The sequence below is a fragment of the Musca vetustissima genome, unplaced genomic scaffold (genome assembly GCF_032173495.1).
Source record: "Musca vetustissima isolate MV318-11 ecotype Yass unplaced genomic scaffold, APGP_CSIRO_Mvet_v1 utg33886, whole genome shotgun sequence".
In the NCBI taxonomy this organism is placed as follows: domain Eukaryota; kingdom Metazoa; phylum Arthropoda; class Insecta; order Diptera; family Muscidae; genus Musca; species Musca vetustissima.
In genome coordinates, this window is record NW_026872979.1 from 69652 (window position 1) to 84205 (window position 14554).

General features: G+C 35.6%; 1 protein-coding gene and 6 non-coding genes across 7 annotated transcripts in view; 3 read left to right on the plus strand and 4 right to left on the minus strand.

Annotated features, from left to right (window-relative positions):
- Window positions 1–3085: 3085 nt before the first annotated feature.
- LOC133321694 (cytosolic carboxypeptidase 2-like) overlaps window positions 3086–14554 on the minus strand; it is a gene marked incomplete at its 5' end in the record, with an annotated part of 66978 nt that continues 55509 nt past the window's right edge. The window contains 4 exons of the mRNA XM_061530781.1: window positions 3086–3659; window positions 3715–3924; window positions 5692–5928; window positions 6008–6549. Coding sequence (XP_061386765.1) covers window positions 3086–3659; window positions 3715–3924; window positions 5692–5928; window positions 6008–6549 — 1563 coding nt within the window. The remainder of the gene's footprint in view (window positions 3660–3714; window positions 3925–5691; window positions 5929–6007; window positions 6550–14554) is intronic.
- Trnay-gua (transfer RNA tyrosine (anticodon GUA)) lies at window positions 6654–6753 on the minus strand. The gene is made up of 2 exons: window positions 6717–6753; window positions 6654–6689 (listed from the first exon to the last, which is right to left on the minus strand). It is a non-coding gene; the product is annotated as a tRNA-Tyr (tRNA).
- On the minus strand, window positions 9100–9196 carry Trnay-gua (transfer RNA tyrosine (anticodon GUA)). Its single transcript has 2 exons — window positions 9160–9196; window positions 9100–9135 (listed from the first exon to the last, which is right to left on the minus strand). It is a non-coding gene; the product is annotated as a tRNA-Tyr (tRNA).
- On the plus strand, window positions 9429–9525 carry Trnay-gua (transfer RNA tyrosine (anticodon GUA)). The gene is made up of 2 exons: window positions 9429–9465; window positions 9490–9525. It is a non-coding gene; the product is annotated as a tRNA-Tyr (tRNA).
- Window positions 9822–9922, minus strand: Trnay-gua (transfer RNA tyrosine (anticodon GUA)). Its single transcript has 2 exons — window positions 9886–9922; window positions 9822–9857 (listed from the first exon to the last, which is right to left on the minus strand). It is a non-coding gene; the product is annotated as a tRNA-Tyr (tRNA).
- Window positions 12217–12312, plus strand: Trnay-gua (transfer RNA tyrosine (anticodon GUA)). Its single transcript has 2 exons — window positions 12217–12253; window positions 12277–12312. It is a non-coding gene; the product is annotated as a tRNA-Tyr (tRNA).
- Trnay-gua (transfer RNA tyrosine (anticodon GUA)) lies at window positions 12943–13038 on the plus strand. The gene is made up of 2 exons: window positions 12943–12979; window positions 13003–13038. It is a non-coding gene; the product is annotated as a tRNA-Tyr (tRNA).

Below are 14554 nucleotides of genomic sequence, written 5' to 3' on the forward strand. Positions count from 1 at the left end.
GGAGGCGGCGGCATCACCAGCAACAATGAACTTTAATCGTGACTAGACGTGTTTAACTCAACTTTTGTTTTACTACTGATTACATTTTTAATTGCATTGATAAGAAAAAATGATAATTTGATAATAAAATACAAATAGAATGATCATTTGATGCGCTTTAGAATAAATTTAAAGAAATGTGCTTGAATTATACAACAACGCTTGCGGTTTTTTGCAATTAGAAGTAACCGGCATAAAACCTGAAATTTGATGACAATGACGATAATGAATGCCAATTAGTTGCAGTTAATAGAATTGGTAACATTTTATGAGAATTGTTTTTTGTAATTAACCTTATTAATAGCTTTATTTTAGATTGAAATTAGCTTATTTCTAATGGTACGATCATTGCAACTTATGGAAATATTTCGGAAATGTTCTTCTGACGCTGAAAATGAAGCCGTCAACATCATTTCAGACTTTTGGGATAATGGCTTAGAAACCCGATTAGTACGTTATCTAAATTAGAAACCGCTCATTTATTCCTCCCGGGAAAACAACATAATATTTTGTTGCTTGTTAGACTGTTCTTCCTGAACGCGGTCTCTTACTAAGTAATCCCAACCACTACATTGTGGTACAGGTTTCTACATCCATGAGACATCCAAAAGTATATAAAAATAGAATAATTTCTGACACAGACAGCCAACCTAGTCCTCATAACAACCTTGATATGATTATGCTCAGCCAGGACCACATATTTTTGTCCTGTTGCGCAACTAATAAATAGTTGTTTCTAAAAAAACAATAAACAGGGATTCAGCCTAACTATTTTGCAAAAACAAAATACTAATAGTATTTCAAATAACCCGCCAGCACTACTGCAACATTTTCTAACCAGCGAGTAGCCTAAATAATACTTAACAGCGAATTTTGTTGAAAAACTTTCCCAATAGCCTCAAAATACCGAATATTGGTGGTACTGTTATGTCAGGACTAACTCGAAACCCCGTTATAGGAACATTTTTTACCCAGTGGGAACCCCGACTAACAAATTACAGGTTATTAGATTGAAAAACTTGTCCAAAAGCCTCAAAATACCGAATATTGAAGGGTTCTGCTTTATGGAGTCTACCATAAAAGTCGACTGATTAGTATTATCAATGTATGTGCAACATTTCAAAGGTCTATCTTAAATATGCAAAGGCCTATCTTACTCGATCAAGGTATAAACATTTCTGTCGATTTACACATAATATTATTAATATTTGTTGGCATCGACCCGGTGTCTTGACGCGCAATCCCCAGATGCATTGCAATCAATGCCTAGCTCTGATCTTGTCAGTAGCTCTGATCTTGTTCAACAACTTCATGGCAATCTGCTGTGGCCCCATCTATTCCAAAACAAAATGTATTTAACATTCACCTTCAAGGACAGCCCAGCAACGCCAATTATTTGTTGAAATAATACTGGTTACGGTCTGTTTTACTGGTTCGACAATCAACTTCGTCTTTCAGGAAGAGGTCCTTCAGATAACTGTTGACTGTGTAGGTCAACAGGTTGCGGCTCATACGAGGACCTAATTTTCTTCACAGCCACGGGTCGCGATTGAGTTTTAATCCCGCAGTTGCAGCTGCCGCAGAGGTTAACACAGCGATCACTTGCACTTCCTGCTTCGATTAGCCCTTTTTTGATTTATCCAACAGCAACTGGATCTTTCTGAAGGATTTTCTACGGGCTTTCCTTCTGGCGGACTTCGACACAACCTTACTCTCTTTCGCAATGGAAGATGGTGTCAAGTATTTCTCAACATTTAGAGACCCCTTGGAGGGTTCTGAGTGATTAGAAGCCACATTCGGCATTTTCCTGGTTAAACTCAGGTCGGGAAGAGTCTTATCCTCCTTTGGACGGTGACTGAGGCCTCGGCTCCATAGAAGTTTTTTTAAAGGGAGGACTTCAGCTCAGTCATGGCGTACCCTCGTACCATTGTAAGAACTCAACAATTAAGCCTGAAAATATTTTTGAGGCGCCCATGTATAAAGAAGGCTCCGTCAGAATACAGTTGGAAACCTGACTGTAAAACGTGAAACAATAATGGGCATGATGTCTAGCACTCCAGTGTTAGGAGACCTCGTGCGCCATTTCAAATTTGTCGAACTGAAGGGTGCCCTTCAACTCTGTCCAAATGAGCACTCGGCAAGGGTCTTGGTGTAAACCCCACGGTCGTTCTCCCCATTCTTAAATATCTTCACAAAATTAAATTCAGTACAGCGATCGGCTTCGATTCTGACTACCGGAGCGCTAAGAAGTACTCCACAGGCAGCCTTGAATGCGATATGGAATCTCCAACCACTGGATATTCGGATTAAATTCCAGATGTGCCCTGAGGCTCCGAGAAACGGATGTCTGGAGATCGCTATGGTTGTGATTTCTTGAGGAGAAATACTCACATTAGGGACTATGTGTCATTAGACTTTAATGACATTAGAGTAGAGTTTCTATAAAATTGGTCAAATATAGGTAAATTTTTTCGAGTAGCCCCCATATAAGGGCACCCCAATTTTTGGTATTTTGGGGTTTACGAGCGCGCTTTTCTACCGAATTCGTTGTAATTTGGTATTTTGCCGTCGCATATGATAACAAATTTTCCTACCTAAAATTCTTATTATTCGCCACCAATAGGGGCAGTTCCCATAAAACCCCCTTCTTATATTAAAATAGTTAGCTAATTTGTTTGTCCCCATTGGTTGTCCCCATATAGGCGTATTCATAAACATAAAAAAATAGCAATAAACGAAAAACGTGCATCCTGCTTAAATTTTTTACAAATACTTCAGATATTTTGGGTTTGAATGTGTTAGAAGTTTTAGCTACACTTGGTTCTGTGCATATTATTTATTTATAAGTTTTCGACAAGCCCATTAGGATTGGAAACCAATGTGAGATTTAAACTCGTCAAGTAAATAATAACCTTGTCTTCAAAGTCAATAAGTTAAAACATTTGTTTTCTCAAATTGTTACAAAAATTTTTATTATAATTTACTAATTTAGCTAATTACATACATATATGGATATCTAAACTAATAATATAGGTATTATCCGGTTTTATGACGAGCAACTACCTGCCGTTACAGAAGCCTTTGTTGAAATATATGTTACAATACCATCCTTAATGGCATTGGAGGAACTATTTGTATTGGTGGCGGTGTTATGTGTACTAGTATTTGTTGTTCCTGATGACTTCTTCTTTTTTAACTTCGTCTTGACCTTACGAACTATGGTTGTGGCTGTGGTAGAAGCTAATACTATTGCACCTCCGCTACTGGTTGATGGTCGAACATCTGCTGTTGGATTTGTTTTTAATGATCCAGCTCCTCCTCCATCAACATTTGGTAAATTGTGCATTTTATGGGATTTGGATTTTTTAGTCTTATTTTTGGTATTTGTAGTTTGAACCGCTGTGGCAACTATGCCACCAGTTTTGAATTTACTCGGATGGCGTAAATGGTGAGGTTTGTATTGTCCGGTAACATTTGTAGCTCCCGTTCCTCCATTAGTGTTGATTTGTTTATTCATCGTATTGCGATATGTCCCCACCGCCAAATTACTTCTTGATTTGCTGCTTTTACTAATTTTGGTTAGAAATGTTGTTGTCTCGGTTACTTTTGTTATTAGATTTCTGGAAAGAAGGATATTTTACAATTCAATTCAACTTAATTTTGAAATTAAAATACCTTTTCTGTTTGGTTTTAGTCTCACTATCACTTTTCGGCTTCGTTGACTTTTTCATATTGGCCAAGTGCTTAAATATCCGCATTGTATGATCCTCAGTATTTAGTTCGGGCATCATCAGTGTCAAAGGGGTTTTGCTGTTTTTATCACGCGGTGTTGCCTCCTCATTGGAATTTATACTCTGCCATTCTAGGAGTTTTTGACTGCAGGCTCTAGAAATATAAGGGAATAAATATTGAATTGCTTCTTTGAAGACAAAAAAAAAAAAAAAAAAAATTAAGCGGAGTGTATATTAAATTTGCATTCCGTTCGCAACATGCCGTAATGTTCGAAGGGAAAATCATGATAGAGATCGCAATATTTAAGATATATAGGTCGACCGCATTTTGGTATAATATGGGGTCTATAGCTGGTCGACATTTTGATGTCAACCTCTTCCGTCACGAAGGTACGATGTTGTTGCAGAAACTTTCTTCAATTTTCTGTGTTTTCAGTTTATTCCAGTTCCATGTTCAAAGCGGTTTCAGTTTGGATCGACTGCGTTCAAAGAAATTCTGGAGACAGATGAGTGAGTGAGTTTAGCAGGGCAGTTGGAAAAATGCAGCATGTCGTGGAGTTGAGCCTCATGTAGGGAATGTGTCTATTATCGTGCTGTAAATTTAGGCCCAATACACATTGATGGGGATGAACCATCCTGATCATAATTGGACAAAAACTATTCTCGTTTATCTCGGCAACTGGTTGTTGTTGTTCTTGTAGTAGCTGCTTTGTATTTCTTCTTAATCTCATTACTCGGGTTCTGCTTCTAACTTCAAGTTCAGGAAGGCTGTATCGGTTGTGTCCAAAGTGAAGGGGTTAGGTGAGAGTGGGTTTGGCTGCCATCTACCTCGCCATCAATTCGTGCCCACCATGAATTGAGGCGGCTACAACATCCTGATCTTTATTGTGCCTAGACCACACTGGTTTGTCGAGGTAGCTGCTGCTCTTCTGCAGCTATCGTGGGCGGGTGATCACCGAGGATTGTAGTCACACGATATTCTCGAATTGCTTCCTTAACTGCATCCGTGTGAATACGATTCAATCCTGCTTGATAGGCCTGTTGATCTAGAGGCTCCCCCCATGAATCATCATCATGGAGATTCTTCATGATATGCATAGGTGGTGGGTGACTATCCATTAGGTAACGATTTGGATGGCGACTTGTGTAACACCCAAGCAGGTATTACATCGACATCTTGTTGTGTTGACGCAGAGGAAGGATCTTCGTCTCCTCATGTAAGTGATCTATTGGAGTCTTGAGGAGACACCCTGTTGCAGTCCTCAGGACGGCATTCTGGCAGGATTGAAGATTTTTCCACTACATTGCACTGATGTTAGCGGACCACACTGGCGCCGTATAGTTTACCACAGACCGGCCTATTGATGTGTATGTTGTTAACAAGGTTACTTTGTCAGCTCCCCAAGTGCTGCCGGCTAGCGACTTGAGAACCTTGTTTCTGCTTCTGATCTTATCGCAAATAGATGTTGCATGCACGGACGACTTATAAAATCTATCGAATGTGACTCCGGAATTGTAGACCGCATCTGCGCTGTCCATGTGGTTAACAGTTGACTTAGTGGCGGATATTTCCATATTCCTCGACCGGAAAAAGCATTTTTCAACTGAATGGCAGTTATTTTACATTCCAGGTTCTTTGAGGGCCATATTTTGATGTAGCACAACTATACATGTCTCACCCTATTTTAAATATTTTCATGGCCCTAGACGCAAACGAAGTGGCCACATTTTCTGTGTGCTGGAGATCTTAGTCGAATTTTCCAAAATAAGGGTCTGTATTTTTGGCATAACGTATTCTCAGAGGATAAAAACCTCCCTTGGCAGATTATCATAAACAATTTTAAGCATTTTGAATGCACACACATCTGTGAAGGGTATCCAAAAATCGGACCTTTGGGAACTTAATGAAGATATTACTTACGTCAAAAATGCTTCATTTTCCAAGCGTACAACATTCTTCGCACACTCCGCACGTTTGTGATCCACAGATTTTTTAGTTGGCGTTTTAAGCGGAGGCGGTGGCACCCAAGTCAAAGGTCTGCTGCGATCTACACCATAGGGACCATCTTCGGGTTGGATGCCTGTCCATATTTTCTTTTTCAAAGATAATTTTATTTCCAAGTCCTCCTTACTCAAGGGTTCCTTTTTGGCCATTGATCTGTAAAATTTAAACATTTTGACAAACAAAATAAATTTTAAAAAGTTATATTTGAAAGAAACATTTTTTCCAAACCTACTTCGTTTTAAAGACCGGTTTCGGCGAGTGCACCGCCGCCGGTGATTGTTGTCGTCGTGTCACATTCATTGAATACCATTGCGGTGTAATGGGTGTTTGTGGGGCAGTATTCAGATTATGCCATGAACTGGTACGTCTTGCCGGTTCACCAATCATTGGAAGTTCCGCAGATTTTGGTGGTGCTGCAGAATATTTTTTGTGGGTACTGCTTGCGGGTTTTAATAGTATCTTTATTGGTGGATGTTTGGTTTTATTTGATGGCGAAGTTATAATCAACTCAGGTGGCATATTTCTCAGACCATCTCCAATTTCTTCAATGTAACGTCGTTGTAGTTCACTTTGCATTAGACCACGTCTTATGTGACGGGGTAATGTACTATAATATTGCACCCCACCAGTGGTGGCGGCGGCATCCATAATATATTCATCATCTGTTGAAAATACTAAATCAGAACCTGGGTCGGTGGTGGGTAAATCCAATAGTAGACGTTCTTCTTTTTTCCTTCGATGTAACGATTTGCAACGCATTTTTACTTTGTGGGGCTGTAAGTATAAAAAGTCAGGTTTGATTAAGTTTTACTATTTCTTTATAATATTTTATAGATCATGGTGTGAATCGGTAACAGATTTTAATCCAAAAAAGTAACTCCTTCGAGCCGGATTTGAACCAGCGACCTATGGATATCTATGTGTATCGCTTTCAGCGCTCTCTACAGTCCACCGCTCTACCAACTGAGCTATCGAAGGTTATGCGATTTCCGTTTTCGTAAAATGCCACAAGTCAAATATCGTTATCAGTTGTGCTATTTTTGGGCCTCGAGAATCTCTAAGCATATCAAATGTCTATAATACTGATATGATTATCTCTTAATATTTCTAAAAGTCTAAAATATTTAATTTTAGATTTTATTGCTTTATATTTTGTTGAGAGATTAAAATGCGTATGTTCATAAAGAAGCTCCAATGATGCCTCCATTAAAAAATGTATATTATGCTCGTATGCATATTTTCCGTAGATAATTGGATAAAAATATACTTAAAATAGAGTTAAACCGAACTACTAGAAAAATCAGACATTTTTGATATTTTATTTTCCAACATTTCATTAATCCACTGTATCAGAGCCAAGGATACGCCCGTACTTTCGAGAACAGATCGGTTAGATTCGATCTCATTCAATTGATAAGAAATCAGAAAGCATAGGCAAAGAGACATGTCCTACAAATTTCTATCAGTGAGGACCTAGAGCTTTGAAGGACTAAAACCACACGGTTTTTAATTAACTAATTAGATCTGTTATCTTCTTCGGTTCGATATCTATGAACATCGAGTTCCATATAACCGGGACGGATTTATTCCACACGTTATCTACTCGTTTCCATTATTTCACTCCTAATTCCAATCACCGGTCATTCGAGAGGTTTGCACAAGATGATTAGATTTCATCGAATACCACCTTTCAAAAGAAACGAACGTCACCAACGACTATTACACAGCGTTATAAGTCGCCCACGCATGCCCCAGCTCTTTGCGATAAGACTAGGAGCAGGAACAAGTTTCTCAAGTCGCTAGCCGGCAGCATTTGGGGAGCTGACAAAGAAACCTTGTCACCGACATACAGAATAATAGACCGACCGGTCTTTGGTAAACTATGTGGCGCCAGTGTGATCCGCTAACGTTAGTGCAACGCAATGGACAGCGACCGAATGTCTCCTCATGACTCCAACAGATTTTTGAAGAACATCATTTTGCCTTTTTCAATTTCTGTAGGTATATACTTGACCTATACAGACCTTCTGCCAAGTTGACTTGTCTATAAAAAGAATGACGTGTTCCTTTTTTTTTTGCAATGTTCTATTTTATACATTTTATTCTGAAACTCACCACAAACCGATGAGTAGACATAGGCTTATATGGACTTCGAATGTTACGATAATCGAATATATACTTATGTTTGAGGATATGAACTCAGTAGTGGCGTTTAAAACCTTTGAAATTACTACTGACCTTCCCCAATATATTGATCTTTGGAATTTTGAATCAAATAATACACAAAACGAACAGAAGAAGGCTAAACGATGTTAAAGTTGTAATTTATGCAGAAATTCTATATTCCCTATTTCATTAAATGACCAGATTTAATACGAATATTGATGCTTCATGTTTTTTACCCGTTTAGTCTCTGTCGAACATATTCAACATTGCTATAGCAAAGAAATTACTAACAAAAGTATAGTGTATTGTATAACATATCGAATTTTATTATAAAAGAGCATCCTGCTATGGTATGAACGGGATCTAAGTAGTTTGTTCCATTTCTGATTGACAACCATATTTTGGAACATATACGAATATGTACAGAGTTAGAAGGCTCTCGAGTTTTGGGGGAAAATGGACAATCACGCAATCTCGCTGTAGTCTCAGCATGTTGGCATAAATTTATTGATAACAGTCAAAATTGCTTCAAACCAGGAGTTTATATTGGTGTGGATGAGCAACTTTTTCCATCGAAGGCCAGACGCAGGTATATGCCAAACAAACCCTATAAATTTGGGATAAAATTTTGGTTGGCATCTGATGAAGAGAGGAAGTATGTGGTAAATGACCTTCCGTATTTAGGAAAAGACGAGTCTCTAGACCCCCTAAGGGAATTTGTCGTTATAAAAGAATGCAGTGAAATCAGGTTCCAGATGGTGGCCACTTCAAGTATTTTTCATTTATTTTAGATTTAGTCGGAATCAATAGTTGGATATTGTACAAAAACACAACAGGAGAAAATATCTCACGGTAAAACTTTTTGTTTTGATTAGCAGACTTCAAGGCAAAACCCACAGGAAGCTGATATACCAACTGCAAAAGGCATGGTTTCTGTACGAAAATGGTGTCAAATAGGATGCTATAATTCCATTTATCCATTACAAATAATATTTTTCAACTTTTTTTTTGTCAATTTTCGAATGAATAAAGGTTGAAAACCACAATAAACATTTATTTTTATACACCCGTCATTTTGACTGGTTTTGGTAGCTGGTAAATCCAGTTTTGAATAGAAAAATTGAAACTTTTTATAAAAATTACTTTAACAAAATAAACTCCTTCGAGCCGGATTTGAACCAGCGACCTATGGATATCTACTTTTCAAATTTGCATTCTCTACAGTCCACCGCTCTACCAACTGAGCTATCGAAGGCTAGGTATGTGTGGTGGCAAAGTTGTCATGTGTAGACATGTTCCCCACTAATGATTTGTACTAAAAAAAATTACAATAAATTTTACACCTAAGTTTCTATGGTGAAATATGCATTCAACCTCCATTTGAAACCGTTAACACTATTTTGGTGTGGTGAATTTGAATCGTTTTTGTAATCCACATCAATATTCATTACAGCACAACACGCTCATTTGCCTCATGGCTCACATAACCTTCGATAGCTCAGTTGGTAGAGCGGTGGACTGTAGAAAATGCAAATTTGAAAAGTAGATATCCATAGGTCGCTGGTTCAAATCCGGCTCGAAGGAGTTATTTTTTATTGAAAAATTTTTATTAATTTAATTTGTTAATACCATTGAAATAAAGTAGTCTAGTGTTTTGGTCCAAAAAGAGGTTTTAATAGAACAAAGTAAATTTTAATAAAAAAATCACGGAAGAAATGGCATACTTGTTTTATTGAATTTCCATTACAATCGAAATTTATAATATTACTCCTATAAAAATTATTTTTAAATATTCCAGTTTTTTGATTAAATTCTAGGAACTTTTTTATTTTGTCCGACCATTAAATATAGGTTACACAATGGATTTTAAAAAAAGTTACTCCTTCGAGCCGGATTTGAACCAGCGACCTATGGATGTCTATGTTTATCGCTTAACAACGCTCTCTACAGTCCACCGCTCTACCAACTGAGCTATCGAAGGTTATATGCGTCAGTTTTCAAAATATGTGACCCATTTATTTTGTTTCTATGAATTGCTTTAAAATATCTGAAAATTATACATATTTTTTCAAACGCATAATAAATAATTTTCGAAACTTGAAAATCAGAAAAACCCAGAGAAATATCCGAATCAAGTATTATTTTTCAAAATTGACCTGACCAGCCAACATTAATATATTTGTGGCATTTTTGACATATAAAAAACAATTTATGGACATGTTTTTTTTTCATGAAATCTATCCGGATTTGAATATGCAGGCTATGCCATGGTAAATTGCTGCCAGGAAAAACAACAGGTATTTAGGTTGGACCTTCAATATACCGAAAATGACCTTTGCCAATTGTATGAGGTCTACGTAAGAAAATAGACTTCCATAGAAAATGTTCTGTGAAGAAGTTTATATCCACCAAGGTCTTTGAATGCCTAGTTGTAGTCACTTCTTCAAAATACCTATAAAAGTGGCTGGACTTGTATATGGATTCTACAGACCATCCAATAAGAAATCCAAACAATTATATATACTTAGAGCTAATTTTGTTGAAAACAACATATTTGAAATACTCAAAATACCGAAAATTAGGAGCATCATTAATGGGGACTATACCTTAATATGGACCGAGAATTACAGATAATTCGGTAGAAAATTTGTCTAAAATATTCAAAATCCTGTTAGTCCAAATCCAACTTCCGTATTAATCGCATTTTCCATTTTTGGAGCACATGGGCTGCTTCCTGTTCTCGGAATTTAAAATAATGATTTTTTGGAGAAAAGATAATTTGTAGAATAGAGACGCATCGCAGAATATCAGGGATATTTTGAAGAACATAATTTATTTGAAAATTTCTATGGGCGCCGTATCGACATGTCGGACCATATAGTCTTTCTTTCAGTTTGACATGTCTATGGAAAAGAGTTCGTATCTCCACAATATTTTTTCTGCTTTGTTTTGAAGTTTACCACATACCGGTGAATAGATCGATACTCGAAATACCTCATAATCAGAAAAGTATTCCATGTCGATTTAGCCATCCATGTCTTGCCGTGGAATTGAAATTTTTCCAATTTGTTTTTTTTTTCTTATTCTGTTGCAGGTAGTTTATGTGAAATTGCCATATAAATATTGGTTGGGAATTTCAGGAAAATTTGGCAATTGATGATCAGGAAAATTTGACAATTGATCGGATTATAGTACTTAAAATTGTTCTGGGCCTTTAAATCTGAGCTAATGATCATTTTTATTAAGGGTCATTTATAAAACTCTGTAAATGAATTCCTTCAAATACCGAACATTGGTAGAATACCGGCTAAGTCAATAGGAGTAGGGGAGACTGGGGCACCTTCTGCACTTTTTTTAGAGCTCTATATTTCAGTACTTATTCAACATATAAAAAATTTTTACAGTTTTGTAAAAAAATCAAATTCGTCGGTGTAGCTTCGGCCGGGTAATTGTCATCGCTATCAGTCTGGTTGAAATTCTGATCCTCTAAAGGCTATATTTGGTTTTAATACGCCACACAATGTTTGAATTATAGGGCTTTATTTTCTAGCGGCAGACGTTTACATCTCAAGGTCGCACACCATCAGAAATAGGGGGTTTCTATCGCATTTTCGTCAATACAAGCACGTTTGATCTTATATATGCAATTTCGAACCATATTAAAGGATTAGTTTTAAAGACAAACTCAAAAACATTTCAAGGAAATAATATTGCACAATCTGTATATGGCCGAATGTGCCCCACTTTAAAATGCCGAAAGTATCCCGAATGTACTTTTTATAGTTTTTTCATTTTTTTTTCTATCAATCTTGTAAAAACATTGTATTTTTAATTATTTCTATAATAATACACATCGTAATTAACCACTTTTTAATAATATTGTCTTAAAAATTTAAAAAGTTTTATACACGAAATACTTACGAAATGGAATTGAAATATTACAGAAACATCTATAAAAATATAAAAAATTAGATTTATTAAAACCGGAAAATACTTCATTGAATGAAGGGTTGCTATTCATTGATTAAAATTGGTGGTTAAATGGAAGATACCAACAAGTTGTTTTTATTTGAGACTACCTAAGCTCAATTTCAATTTAGTGAGCTCAATGCAGATGAAAATCTTTTATAATGTATACATTTAAAAAAAGGTCCCCCATGTGATGCTTTAGTTTTTTATTCATTATAATTTTCGATTTTCGAATATTAAATAATATTTAGAGCATTTAAAAAATACAACCATGGAATTTTTCCATATATGGTATTGTCAACATAGCCTTCGATAGCTCAGTTGGTAGAGCGGTGGACTGTAGAAAATGCAAATTGAAAAGTAGATATCCATAGGTCGCTGGTTCAAATCCGGCTCGAAGGAGTACTTTTTTAAAAAATAATTTTGAATTATTATTAGTGCTTTATTTTCTTCATTCGTATAAAAATAAAAAAATATTAATTCATTTTTTTTACTTTTTCTGTTTTGCAGGTATGTTCACAAACTTAGTAATCTAGAGCGATTTATTTGGAACACGACACTTGTACTAATTTTATTGAACAAAACTCACATTTTACAGGTACGTAATAAAACAGTATATTAATAAAAAATTAATAATTCTACGCGACGATTATATGTATCACTTCAAAGGTAACAGAAATTTATTTGAAAATTGAATTTTTTAGTAAATTTCAAATAATAATTAACAAGTCTACCAACATGACAGATGAGAAACTTTCCCACTACGACTATGTTGACCATAGCACGTGATGGTGATTACAAAAAAACAATCTACCACTCACATTTCACCACATAAGTACTAAACATTGCATCATGATTAAAAATTCACAATAACATTTAATACACACACACGCCTCTAACAGTGACAACAACCACTTGATGGTTAGTGTCGCGGCTAAGAAGAAAATCCACCTTTTTACCATTAGTGTTGAAATCAGTATCTCACTAATACCCTCTCATACAACTGCCATATTTGCCACATAGTTGGTATAACCTTCGATAGCTCAGTTGGTAGAGCGGTGGACTGTAGAGAATGTAAATTTGAAAGTAGATATCCATAGGTCGCTGGTTCAAATCCGGCTCGAAGGATTTATTTTTTTTTTAAATATTTTAAACAATATTTTTCATTGATTTTCTTTTTTAATTAACTGTTTAAAGTGGATGATGAATAAAAAAATATATATATTTTGTAAAACCACATAGAAGAAATGTGAAATTTCGGTTCTCAAGAAGAACTGAAAACAATTTAAATTTAAATATTAAAAATGATGATATGAATCAATTGCACTTGAATGACGTTGTCAAACTAATTACTAGATTACTAGGTAGATCTATTTTATACATTGCTACTATGAGTTGAGGGTTAAGAAAACCTCCATATCACCTGATTTAAAGTCTTTTGAGGGTTTCAATCGCAGTTTTCAGTAAAATTGGGTGTATTTGACCGTTCGGGGATTTAATAGGTAAAACATCTTTACAGTTAATTTTCGACATTCAAGTTTTTTTTTTACAGCTACCATGTTGCGGTAACTCCGGATCTTCGTTACTTCGAAATCCCTGTCCACATTTATTAGTCGAATTGACTAAAGTTTTGGCATTCAGAATATTCTGTTTGCATTTGACAACGCAATTGCCCAGTAAACATGGAACTTATAGGGGAAGGTATAAAATGTTAGACTAGGCTTTAACAAACAAAAGACGTAATGCCGTTGCTGATAAATTATAAAAAAATGAAATATGGATACAGGCAGACAACGATCGAGGAAATCGAGGATAGATTCTAGCGACACAAAAATTTATGTTTATTATTCAAGTGCATCCTATAATTAGAAAAATCACAGCAAATTGAACAGGAAAGAATATTAAATACAACGTTTAACTCAAGTCGGGGTATCATTCCGCTTTTTATTAGATTTATGAATTTTAAAAATGTTAACGCTTTATAGAGGCGACTACCTAATGGTGTGCCAGAATCTGGCACACCATTAAATTTTCTGCTAGTATTTTTTCTAAAAAAAAAAATGAAAAAAAAATACAGGCCCCGTATTGAAAATAAGCCGAGGTCTATCAAAATACTTGTTATAATAAAACTACTAAAATGAAAAACAAAATATGAAAAAATTATGCGGGTATTTTATATGACGGTTTTTTAAAAACCATCGGGCCTTTTTGAAACATTTCCTAAAAATAGTTTTTCAACTACCTAAGATATTTATATTTCTGACATTTTCAATTGAACAGGAAAGAATATTAAATACAACGTTTAACTCAAGTCGGGGTATCATTCCGCTTTTTATTAGATTTATGAATTTTAAAAATGTTAACGCTTTATAGAGGCGACTACCTAATGGTGTGCCAGAATCTGGCACACCATTAAATTTTCTGCTAGTATTTTTTCTAAAAAAAATGAAAAAAAAATACAGACCCCGTATTGAAAATAAGCCGAGGTCTATCAAAATACTTGTTATTATAAAACTACTAAAATGAAAAACAAAATATGAAAAAATTATGCGGGTATTTTATATGACGGTTTTTTAAAAACCATCGGGCCTTTTTGAAACATTTCCTAAAAATAGTTTTTCAACTACCAAGAACCCTGAATTCC